At 35.2% G+C, this 11,387-nt stretch overlaps 2 protein-coding genes across 4 annotated transcripts; one reads left to right on the forward strand and one right to left on the reverse strand.

The window, feature by feature from the left end:
- The first annotated feature begins 163 nt into the window (after positions 1–163).
- LOC110600010 (exocyst complex component EXO84A) lies at positions 164–4,761 on the forward strand. The gene is made up of 7 exons (XM_043950749.1): positions 164–312; positions 434–531; positions 1,247–2,303; positions 2,613–3,119; positions 3,893–4,078; positions 4,293–4,429; positions 4,613–4,761. The coding sequence occupies exons 1-7, from the start codon at positions 172–174 to the stop codon at positions 4,752–4,754; spliced, it is 2,268 nt and encodes a 755-aa protein (XP_043806684.1). The 5' UTR covers positions 164–171; the 3' UTR covers positions 4,755–4,761.
- A 938-nt stretch (positions 4,762–5,699) lies between these two features.
- LOC110613810 lies at positions 5,700–10,479 on the reverse strand. Of its 3 annotated transcripts, none has more exons than XM_021755152.2 (9): positions 10,009–10,479; positions 9,086–9,166; positions 8,511–8,993; positions 7,676–7,811; positions 7,318–7,480; positions 7,030–7,158; positions 6,642–6,836; positions 6,179–6,301; positions 5,700–6,098 (listed from the first exon to the last, which is right to left on the reverse strand). In XM_021755152.2, the coding sequence occupies exons 1-9, from the start codon at positions 10,214–10,216 to the stop codon at positions 5,985–5,987; spliced, it is 1,632 nt and encodes a 543-aa protein (XP_021610844.1). In that variant the 5' UTR covers positions 10,217–10,479; the 3' UTR covers positions 5,700–5,984. The 3 variants fall into 3 exon arrangements, with proteins under 3 accessions (XP_021610844.1, XP_021610835.1, XP_021610853.1); XM_021755143.2 differs by having other exon boundaries at positions 9,086–9,169; XM_021755161.2 differs by lacking the exon at positions 10,009–10,479 and adding an exon at positions 9,451–9,986 and having other exon boundaries at positions 9,086–9,169.
- Between the last annotated feature and the right edge of the window lie 908 nt (positions 10,480–11,387).

An 11,387-nucleotide genomic window follows, 5' to 3' on the forward strand; every position in this document is an offset into this window, starting at 1 on the left:
TATCATTGCCATTGCCATTGTCAGCATCATCTCTGGTTTCATGTCACCAAATACAATACAATGGTACGCGAATTTCTAGGTTCTGGCTCTTAAATCTCTCATTGTAATTTCCCAATTCCTATTCTAATTGTGTTGTTCCGTTAACAGGCTTCGGAGGCTCTTACAGACAGAATGTTCAGAAATTCCAGTGCAGGAGACTCGGCGGACCTGGAAGGAAATTTAACGCTTGGCGATCGTTTAAAGGTCTTCAAAAGCTCTACCTTCAGTCCCGATGCCTATGTCACCTCCAAATGCCAGACCATGCACGAGAAGGTCTCTCTCTTTTAAAGATGTATAACATGCCTTGGAATTAGAATTAGCAGTGTTTAATCAAAATTGAGATCGTCATTATTATTTGCAGTTTATGGTGTAATCCTTTTGTTGTTCATGGCAGGAAATCAGGCACTTGTGTTCTTATCTTAATGAGCTAAAGAAGGCATCCGCAGAGGAAATGCGTAAAAGTGTCTATGCTAATTATGGAGCCTTCATACGGTGAGAAAGATTTCTTCACTCTTAATACTCTCCAAACTATTAGAAAACCAATATTTCAAGTTCTATAAGGAGGCAATGTAATACAACAAGTGCTTTTTTCCACTTAAGTTTGTGAGAGAAACAATCTAGAACACGACTTGTCTATAATACTAAGCTCAACCTCAAAACTAGGTGTCACTGGAATAGGAGCTAGAGGAGACATTTTTCACCCAGACACTTCCTAAACAATAAACATGGGTTTACGAAATTAGGTTCTAGTAATGGATAATGGTCGTAAATGAAGGTATTATGGAGTCAGGTTTCATATCATTCACTCTTAGTCCTTAACCAATAAATTACTAATTCTTAATCAAATTCTTTATTCTTGAATCATAAAATGTTTGTTGAGTGTACTCTTAAGTAGCTTCAGTGAAAACCAGCGCTTCCTCTTGGTTTATTTCAACTTCTTGATGCACAATAATTCCAAAATGTTTTGTGCTTTCAGTGTCATGATTAAAATGGTTCAGCAAATTACAAACTTCTAGCAGACTGGAGTTCTCTTAGCAAACCTATGCTTGTATATGCCTTTGCCAATCTTGGTTTTTCCCGCTGTTGGAAGGACGTCAGTAGTTTGCATACAAGCAAGCATGTATTCTTCCATTAAATACACATTATTGCTACTCACAGTATAACCTAGGTTTTGTTTACAAAACAATTATACTGCTTTAATTTGCAGCACATCAAAGGAGATTTTAACTCTTGAAGGGCAGCTTCTTTCCATGAGGAATCACTTATCTACTCAGGCAGCTCTAGTTCATGGTTTAGCTGAACGTGTTCGCATCGAATCATTGTGGGCTGATTCCGACGATTCACTAGCAGATGACCTATTTAAATTTGAGAATAGAGAACTTCCCAAAACAGAAGATTGGTTAATAGAATTCTTGGAAACCCTCGATGTTCTATTAGCTGAAAGGAGAGTGGATGAAGCTATGGAAGCACTTGACAAAGGAGAAAGTTTAGCCAAAGGAGAAAGTTTAGCCAAAGGAGCAAGTAAGAAGCACACGTTGAGCCCAACTGCACTCATCACATTACAGACTGCCATCAGAGAACAAAGACAAAGATTAACTGACCAAATTGCAGATACCATTAGCCAATCTTCTACACGTGTAGTAGAGCGTCGTTCATCAGTTTTGGCTCTGAAAAAACTTGGAGACGGTCCCCGTGCCCATTCGTTGCTACTTAATTCTCACCACCAGAAGTTACAGTCCAACATGCAGAATCTGCGATCCTACAATGCAGTGGCATATACTGCTGCACTTTCACAGCTTGTCTTCTCAACCATTGCACAGGCTTCAAGTGATTCCTTGGCAGTGTTTGGTGAGGAGCCTGCATATTCTTCAGAGCTTGTAACTTGGGCTGTCAAAGAGACTGAGGTTTACGCTAGTCTTCTAAAACGGCATGTTCTAGCTTCATCAGCAATTGCAGGCGGCCTAAGGGTTGCTGCTGAGTCCGTTCAAATATGTTTGGGACATTGTTCTTTGTTAGAAGCTCGTGGATTGGCCCTTTCTCCAGTTTTGATGAGACTTTTTAAGTCCAGTGTAGAGCAAGCATTAAGTGCCAACTTAAAAAGAATAGAACACACCAGTACTGCACTAGCTGCTGCAGAAGACTGGGTTCTTGCTTATCCACCAGTTGCTGGGCGTCCTTTAACATCTTCTTCATCCCTTAGTAATGCAACAGCTTCGCAGTCAAAACTTACAAGCAGTGCTAACAGATTCAATTCAATGGTTCAGGTAATTAATTACAGTTCCTTTTTTTTAAACTTCACACCACTAAAGGACATGACAAGTTCTTTTTTTTTCCCCTCTTTTAAAGGTAGTTGCTTTTTCCATAATCATCTGGCAGATGTGTGATGCCTGTTTTCTATCTTTTGTCTAATGGCTTAAGTTATAGGACCTCTTGTAGGAGTTAACCCAGTCAGAAACTGAGTCATTCTACATTTAACTTATATTATGGGACATTTCCTTCAACTTTCATTTTTTTTACTTTCACTACTCTATTCAAAAGGTTTTTACTTCATTAATTCTTCATTGTGAATTCAGGAATTTCTAGAAGATGTAGGACCCCTTGAGAGCCTTCAGTTGGATGGTCCTGCACTGGAAGGTGTTCTGAAAGTGTTCAACTCCTATGTAAATTTGTTAGTACGTGCAATACCTGGTTCAATGGATAATGAAGAGTTGGAAGGTTCTGGAAATAAGATTGTCAGGATGGCAGAAACAGAATCCCAGCAGTTAGCTTTACTAGCTAATGCATCGCTGTTAGCAGATGAGCTGCTCCCACGTGCTGCCATGAAGCTTTTGCCATTGCCTAATAGAACGGATGAACAACCAAGAAGAGCTTCAGAGAGGCAATCTCGACTTCCAGATCAAAGAGAGTGGAAGAGGAAACTTCAACGCTTAGTTGATTGCTTGCGAGATAGCTTCTGTAGACAGCATGCTCTTGAGCTCATCTTCACAGAATATGGTGAAATCCGTCTCAATGCAAAAATATACACAAGTATGGATGACCAAGCAGAGGAACCTGAATGGTTCCCTTCTCCAATTATGCAGGTACAATTTTGTAGGTTGCAAGAACATGTTAGTATTCTCTATGTATCAAGGGTATCTGAATGTGCCCTTTGAGTTTGACATACTTGCAAAACATATATAACAAACTTTGAGACAATTTACCCACCATGGATGTCATTATGATGTGCTTGCCATGTGTCTTTATGTTGACATGTTTGATCTGCTTTTTTTTTTTTTTTTGGTGAGGTGATCTGCTAACGTTTTAATAGAAGCTTTTCAGTTAAATGTTAGTTCTAGTGCCAAACAAAAACTTTTGATATGAACTATACCATGATCAAATCCTTGTACATTTTTTAATGCCTGTTGTGTGTCATAAAAACCATGTGTACAGTTTATCAGTTTAGATGGAGAACTGTGTGCTTCAACTTTAATATACTTGATGACACCAGACAATCATGGTCACTCAAGTCACTGTCTAGGACATTTTGTTTGCTTGCCCAACCCCTCCCCTCCTCTCTCAATGCAACTTCATTAGGCCCTCTTCACATTCCATTTTCCTGTTCATAGCTTTTAAATGTTCTAGCATAGATTATTCGTGTTCATAGATCCAAACAATGTAAAATGATGTTTTGGCCTTGCAATTTTTGCAAAACTTTATGCATCTTCTTGACTGATTTAGCCATGTGGGTTAATCTTCCATCCTCGCGCTTTGTTTTTTTTGCCTAGCTGCTTTTCTTCTCTGAATAAATGCTTTGGTACAGAAATTTTGTTTATCAAGATCATGAAAATTTTTCGTGAGCTATATCTCCATACAGGAACTGTTCATAAAATTGACTCGGTTGGCAAGCATAGGAAGTGATATGTTTGTAGGTAGGGAAAGGTTTGCAACAATTCTATTAATGAGACTTACAGAGACAGTGATCCTCTGGCTTTCTGATGATCAAACCTTCTGGGAAGAGGTGGAGGGAACAAAGCCATTGGGTCCTTTTGGCCTTCAACAGGTATTTTCAGAACAAAAAATTACTGGCTCCAACTGGGGATATCCTAGCGGTAAATGCTTGTGATATTTGTGGAGATGTCACCAGTTTGAATTCTTTTAGATGGGGGGTAAGGGTATGATGGGAGGAAAAATTATACAGTGAAGCAGTTGTCTCATGCAGAATTGCATATTTGCACGGGAAAGATTTCTCATAATTGTTCAACTTTCTAGTGCAGTTTTATTTGGATATGGAATTTGTGTTGCTGTTTGCATCTCAAGGCCGCTACTTATCTAGGAATTTGCATCAAGTTATCAAAAACATCATAGCAAGAGCAATTGATGTGGTATCTGCTACTGGAGTGGATCCTTACAGGTACTCTTCACATTAAACTAAATAACCCTGTTCAAAAAATTTAGAAAAAAATACACGAAATCTGTGCTGCTTTTGTTATAGCCAATGGCATCGACGCCCTCTCAGATTATTTGATGATAATGATGGGCAAATCAGCTTCTAACTTCTAATCTGTGTGTACCCTGTTCAACTTTATCTTGGCAGTGTTTTGCCAGGGGATGACTGGTTTGCTGAAGTTGCTCAAATAGCCATCAAAATGTTGAGTGGTGGAGCAGATTTTGGTGATGTAGAACAAGATGTTGGCAGCCCCACTGCCTCATCTGTGTTATCACATGGAAGTAATTAGATATTAGCCATCGATTAATATAAGAATATTCTTGAGAAAGGTACCCTTTTGTCTCCCTCGCTGTTCATTTTATTTGCTAGGGGTAGTATCATTTGTACGCTTCAGAAGACAGATTACATAATCCCAATTTGCTATTACTTCCTAGCTAGCCCTGACATTCAGTTGCCTCAGTTGATTCATTTGTCTCATTTTCCATTTTTCTAGCTTGCTCAAGTATTGCTGCTGCTTTATTTATTTATTTATTTATTGTTCGACCTTCAGTTAATTATTTTTTAGTATCGATTTTTCATTTTAGAGTTTATGATTTATTTCAGGGATGTGGTTTAATTTTATGTCAAAATAATATTTTATGGTATCATATTATTACAAACAACGATAATTTTTATGCTCCAAACTAATATGAAATTTATATCACAAAATACTATTATAACACAAAATTATTGTAAGATTCATATATGTTGTTTTCTAATTTAAATAAAAAAAAATCTCAATCAAATATCATGCAAGTACCTCCAATAATTTTAATTTTAACCATCAATTAAATTTACAATTAATTATTGGGATTGAATAAAATTATAAGTATTATGAAGATGAGACGTAATTATATAGATCTGGAAAAAAATAAAGAGATGAATTATTTCACCATAACTTTTTTTGTTATTATTAAAACATTGTTGAAAAAAATTAAAACTAAATTTAATATATTCCAATTATAAAGCACTAATATAATAAAATACTTTTTGAGAATTTCTTTTTTTTTTTTTCAATAAAATTTAAAATAATATTTTCTAAGAAAGTTCTTGTTTTTTTTCTCGCCCTAAATCTCAATGCCATATGAGGGTAAAGAGCTTGGAATTGCTTGTTATTTGCTTAGTATGATAATTAATTAATGTTTGATAACAGATTTTTACGAATCAATCCTCTAAAATTAAACACTAGAAAGAATAGACAGAAAGAATGGTAATCTGATAATTAAGGCTAAAAATGCAGTAGAAATATAACCAGAAGCTTGATCATGATTGCTTTCCAGAATGCATATAATATCCAGAATGTCTATCTTAGCAGTAGACTTTTAGACAATCAAACAAGCCATCTTGACCTGATTCTGTTATATTTCTATGCAATTATCTCCTGTCGCCATTGAGTTGAGATGAGTTAAGGAACTGCAGAAATGATGGCCCTTTGAAAAATAGCCTTTATTAATGATATGTCTTCTATCATTTAAGCACTTTAAGTTTCAAAGGGCTCTTGATTCAACCCTAGTTGGTGATAATTCATGTAGTCAATACCGTTTAACCGTACACAACACAGGACCTGCTCTGGCAACTCTTCATATTTGTTCCCCTGTTTACATATGCCAAAAAATGGTGTACATCAAAACAAAATTCCAATAGAAATGCATATGATAAAGGGAATATTCTTACCTGTATTGTTAGACCAACATCCAGGACACAAATCTTGAGTCTGTCTAAGAATGCTTCAAAACCTTTCCTAGAGATGTAACTGAATCTATGCATGTCTATGTCAATCTCCAAATAGTTTTCCCCCTGTAAGCAAACATTATGATACGTAAGGAAAAAAACCACTATAAATTCAACCGCCTCATATCTCAATGCACTTGTTTTTAAAACAAAGTAACCGGAATAGCAACCTGAGACATGTCTATCAAGAGGGTCAGAACACTCACACCCTCAAATTCTTTTTATTGACCAAACAAAAAGGTTATACGTATGAAATGCTGAACATAGTATATGAATCAAGCATTTAAAATCACTTGTTCTTGGACATACATGCCTAATCCCAGAAAAGGAAAATCACCATCTAAAAAGGAAATACAATATATAAACTGCACTAAGTTAATATAAATGAAATTGCAGAAGAACCTACTAAATAAAATTCATGCTGAGGTCGTGAAAGAACAGGTTTTTCATTGTAAGCTTGCATAAGCTTCCTCTCTGCAGCACTTAAGTGAAGGTCTTCTACATTTACAACTCGACCCAATATCTTCAACCTTTCACGAAAGGGTACAATTGTATCTATAGGGAACCCTTTGACCTTTTCAACTTCATCGTCTATTAACCGCTGTTCATAAAATAAGGACACAGACATAGATAAGAATAGTGAACAATGTAAGAATCTAGCAGTATATCCTCACGAAATATACCAACATCAGAAACAATACTAATAGCTCTTTCCTTTTTTATTTAGGATGAATGATGATGATAAAAGCAGCATTTTTGCCAAACTTAGAAGCGTCAAAAAGGCTTATACTTACTCTGATACTTTCTTGAAAGTGAGTAGGAAGCTCCTTTGAGTAACTCTCAGAAAGCTTAAAATACAAAACAAAATTCATTCCTTCTCCATCTGTTTCACTCTGAAAAAGTGCAGCAGTATATAATGGAATCTGCAAACACCATAAAATAGTGAGCATAAAAACATTGTGCAAGGACAAAAACGAAAAAGAACAGTAAATTTTTTTTCTCATTGAAATATACTGTTTCAAATTACCCTAATATTTGCATATATATACACACTGATAGCAAAAGTGGAACAGTAGGAATACCTGAACATTTACGACAAGTAGAGTTGGGAGCTTCCCAGAAGAATTAATAACAGGAAGCTCCACAAACCGGGCAATATGATCGACTTTTTGTGGAGACAAAAATACATCGACCCCAAATGGATAATATGCAGCATAGTTAGGAGCAAAGTCCTTCTTCCTATCCCTGCCATACAGAATAAAAATGCAAGAGAAAAACAGCACCTATTAGAAGATAAATATGTAGGAGCAATATCATGTGCATGTTATATAAAAAATTATTACTAATTGACAAGGTGTCTGTGCACATGTATACTAAGTGCATTAAACTATATTTACACAAATGAATTGAAACCAGTCTTCTTTGTTCTTACAGCCTTACCTGAAATAATTCTGTCCCCGGACTTTGAAACTACATGGCTCTATATGTGACCAACAATCAAGCATTTTCTTTTCCATCGGGCAAAATGGTACTTGGGAACCAGCAATTGGTCTATGCAGAATCGGCTTTGAAGAAACTGAAAACATAAAAGAATAATAATAATTAATTAATGAAAAGCTTATTTGCATATTTGCACTGATTTGTAAAATATCCAAGTACTATTGACATAAAACCGCAAACCATACCAAACATGATCTGGGTACTGGGGAATTTTGAACATGCGATAGAATATCAAAGGATCAAATAAAATATGAACAAGTACATAGTATGTTTGAAAAGAACTAAGACATTAAAAGAATAAGCAGAACATGAAGAATAGTGGGCAGAGATAGAGAAGGAGTGAGTTCACCCAGCTCACTTAAACATTAAAACAGGAGGAAGCAATTATAAAGTTACTAATGAAGCATTCTTTACAAAAGGTTCAGATATATATTAATGCAACCATGCCTATCTGAATTCCTGACAACTAATGTTAACAAAAACTTCTATTCTTTTTTCCAATCAACATTAGGGAGAGGAAAACAGAAACGTTCTTATAGTCAAACCATTTAACATGAAAATAATGGAGCAAATGTTTGCTTGGTAATCCAACTAGAAACTTCCACTTTTATGCAAGGAATAAATTCCATAGTAGCCACTCAGCAATGTTGCCAAAAAGTGGATTACGGGAGCATGATTCATGACAGTTTATTCCTAGAACAAAAATTCTTTGCCATTTCTGTAGTTTGTATCCCTATGATACAGAAATTTTCAAAGTTGATGCTACAGTACTCACATATAGTGTTGTTGGGATGCCCTTCCTTCCATTTGAATGGATGTTTTAATGCGGCCTTTTTCCTCGCACTTGGCGAACTAGAACCCAGTGATCTTCTCTTTTCAACTGGTGGAACAGTTGAAGCAAGACAAGGCAAACAGTTTCCAGGAAGAATTCCACAATTATCTAATAACCCATCCCCCTTTCCAGCATTTTCATCCACAGAGGAAGCAATTTCATCAAGGAACACAGGTTTTGAAGGTCCCTCAGATTTTGACTGGGAATCTGCAAACTCTGAGTTGAAGAGTTGACTATGGGGATGTTTAGCAGGCTCACTTGCAGGGTTCCGGGCAGAGTTTCCTGCTGACAAATCCCCTGTCTTCTTCACCTGATCACTTGATGAGGTATGTTGGATACTGACATTATGATCTCCATGATTTGTCTCTCTGCTAAATGCAGTACTTGACATTGGTACTCCCTCAAAGCCATTTAAAGATAACAAATCTGCAGACATTGAACACATAAATCACTCCACAAAATGGACTCATTAATAAACAGAGATGTACAAGAAAAATTAGAATGTTCAAATACAATACCATCTGGAACACTTTGGAAATCTTCATCACAATCAGACTCGAATATTGCAACCGAGTCAAACCATGCCTCTTCAATACTTCCTGCTGCGTTTGCAATTTAGAAAAGTTAGGTATACTTCAATGGACAAATAAAAGGAAGAAACGTTTCATGTGATTAAATATGATTACATAACCAAGATGGTAACTGTGGTAATGTTGTCAATGTTAGACAATTTATCAGGAAAAAAGCTGTTCCAACTTAGCAAAACAGTATAAATGCCAGCAGAAAGAACAGTTCAGGATTCAAATCCAAATAGCGCATAAACTTTGTTAGATGATTGGATCCGAATCCCAAAATTGATTAATCAATCACAGATTCTACATACCAATTAAGAAGCATCACAAGAAAAATCCTCATCAAAACAGAATACACTTGACGAGAATAGCAGGCCACCTTTCCTTATAGCAAGTCAGCTTTCCTTCTTGTTCATCTTTTACAAAATGAAGACTCAAATAAAGAAATAACTAGCAACAATACATTGATTTAAAAATGTATTAATGGTAGCCCAATACAACTGGCCGTCAGCATTGGAAGGGATTCAAGAAAATGCTTTTGCCAAAGGCCAGCTCTCAAAGCTTATACTGAACATTTCCATGGACTACTTAGGAAACCCACCTTATCTTGCCTCAAATAAAGAACACCCCTTTATCGTCACATTTACCAATATCACACTAATCATGGTAAATGAAAAGCTAGTGGCCAACATTTCATGCAAACTCAAATCATTACCCCAATCTAAAATCCAAACAAGAAAAATCAAACCAAAAAAAAAAAAAAACTACTCCAGTTAAATGCGAAGTCAGATCAACCGCCATTCCAAAGAAAAAGAAAATTTTGAGTGCAAAGCAACAAGGAAACAAGAGAGGGAGAGAGAGAGGTGGACCATGAAAAGTGGGGTTAGAGAAGGGCAAGCAATGATCAGGTGGAGCAGCAGCAACAGAATCAGGCGTATCAAACTTATCGAGTGATCCGTCAGATAATACTGACGGCACTCTTCTCTTAGTCCCTTTCTTCTTCTTGCGTGTCTTCTTCTTAGATGATCTCAATCTCCCACCTACGCATCCTTCCTGAGTTGATACACAAGCCCCCATCTCTCTCTCTTTTCCCGCCCCAACCCCCAAACCCACCTCCCTCCCTCTCTCAGAATATCAGAAAGACACCATCTTTAACAAAAATAAAAGCACAGAGACGGCAGCCAACTCCACTAGTCTTTAAAGATGAGAGAGAGAGAGAGAGAATCCCTCGGTAGAAAATAAGGGGAAATGTTAAAAGAATAAAAAAGAAAAAAAAGACTTGGAAAGGATTTAAAACCCAACCACCATTTGAAGACTTCATCGCTGGAGAGATTTTGAAGAAGAAAAAGAAAAGGATTTTCTTTTTAATAAAGTAATTATGGGTTTCTTTCATTTTCGTTATTGCCTTCCTTATCAATCAAATCAACTAATTTTTTATAAATTAAATAAAGAATGAAAATGAAATAGAGAGACACAGCTACGGCAGCTTTGCGTTGTATGTTGATGATCCCGGCGCAAGTCATCCAACATGGCTGGTGGGACCTACCAATCATAGCGATTCTTCCACGTGGCTCTTTTTCATTAGTCCAGTTCAAAATTTAATCTGAATTCATATAAATTTTGTAGTAATTAATAAAAAATTATTATATTACAATTGAATAAATTATAACATAATTTTAAATAATGTGGTTTTTTTTATTTAATTTAGTATATCTAGATATAAATAAGATTTTCTCTTAATAGAAATTAAAAATTTTAATATACAATTACTGAAAATAACTATATGATAATTTTTCTTTTCTAAAAAATCAATTTCCATATTTATAAGATTTACTTTTATCTATTTGTTTAGCATATGATTAATATTGCAGAAAACTCTTTATATTCAAAAGATAGTCATTTCATAGTTTTAAAATTCATTTTAATGTTATATTAAATTATTATTATTATTATTATTTAATCTATCCATTTGAAATCTAAACAATTACTAAAAAAATCAACTTTAATTATTTATTTACCAATTTGCATATTTAAAATATTATAAATAAAATAATTCAACTTAACTTTTAAATTTTTATTTAAAAATGTAATTATGTATTGTGTATACAATTTATTTACACTAGAACTATATAAAATTCAGATATAAATATATGAAATTTTATATTAACTTTTTATTATTCAATTTATGAATTTAATAAGTGGAGAGAGAGAGATAGGAAAAGTCATGTGGTTTATAAATGAGTTGTAA

This window comes from Manihot esculenta, chromosome 1 (genome assembly GCF_001659605.2).
Source record: "Manihot esculenta cultivar AM560-2 chromosome 1, M.esculenta_v8, whole genome shotgun sequence".
Classification (NCBI taxonomy): domain Eukaryota; kingdom Viridiplantae; phylum Streptophyta; class Magnoliopsida; order Malpighiales; family Euphorbiaceae; genus Manihot; species Manihot esculenta.

Excerpts from the sequence above, each read along its gene's own strand:
- LOC110600010 (XM_043950749.1), top strand. The coding sequence starts at position 172 with ATGTTCAGAAATTCCAGTGCAGGAGACTCGGCGGACCTGGAAGGAAAT. Across the intron at positions 313-433 it reads GCCAGACCATGCACGAGAAG|GAAATCAGGCACTTGTGTTC; the intron begins GTCTCTCTCTTT and ends TGTTCATGGCAG. Across the intron at positions 2,304-2,612 it reads GATTCAATTCAATGGTTCAG|GAATTTCTAGAAGATGTAGG; the intron begins GTAATTAATTAC and ends TTGTGAATTCAG.
- LOC110613810 (XM_021755143.2), bottom strand. The coding sequence starts at position 10,216 with ATGGGGGCTTGTGTATCAACTCAGGAAGGATGCGTAGGTGGGAGATTG. Across the intron at positions 7,481-7,675 it reads CGGGGACAGAATTATTTCAG|GGATAGGAAGAAGGACTTTG; the intron begins GTAAGGCTGTAA and ends TCTGTATGGCAG. Across the intron at positions 7,159-7,317 it reads TACTTGTCGTAAATGTTCAG|ATTCCATTATATACTGCTGC; the intron begins GTATTCCTACTG and ends TGGTGTTTGCAG.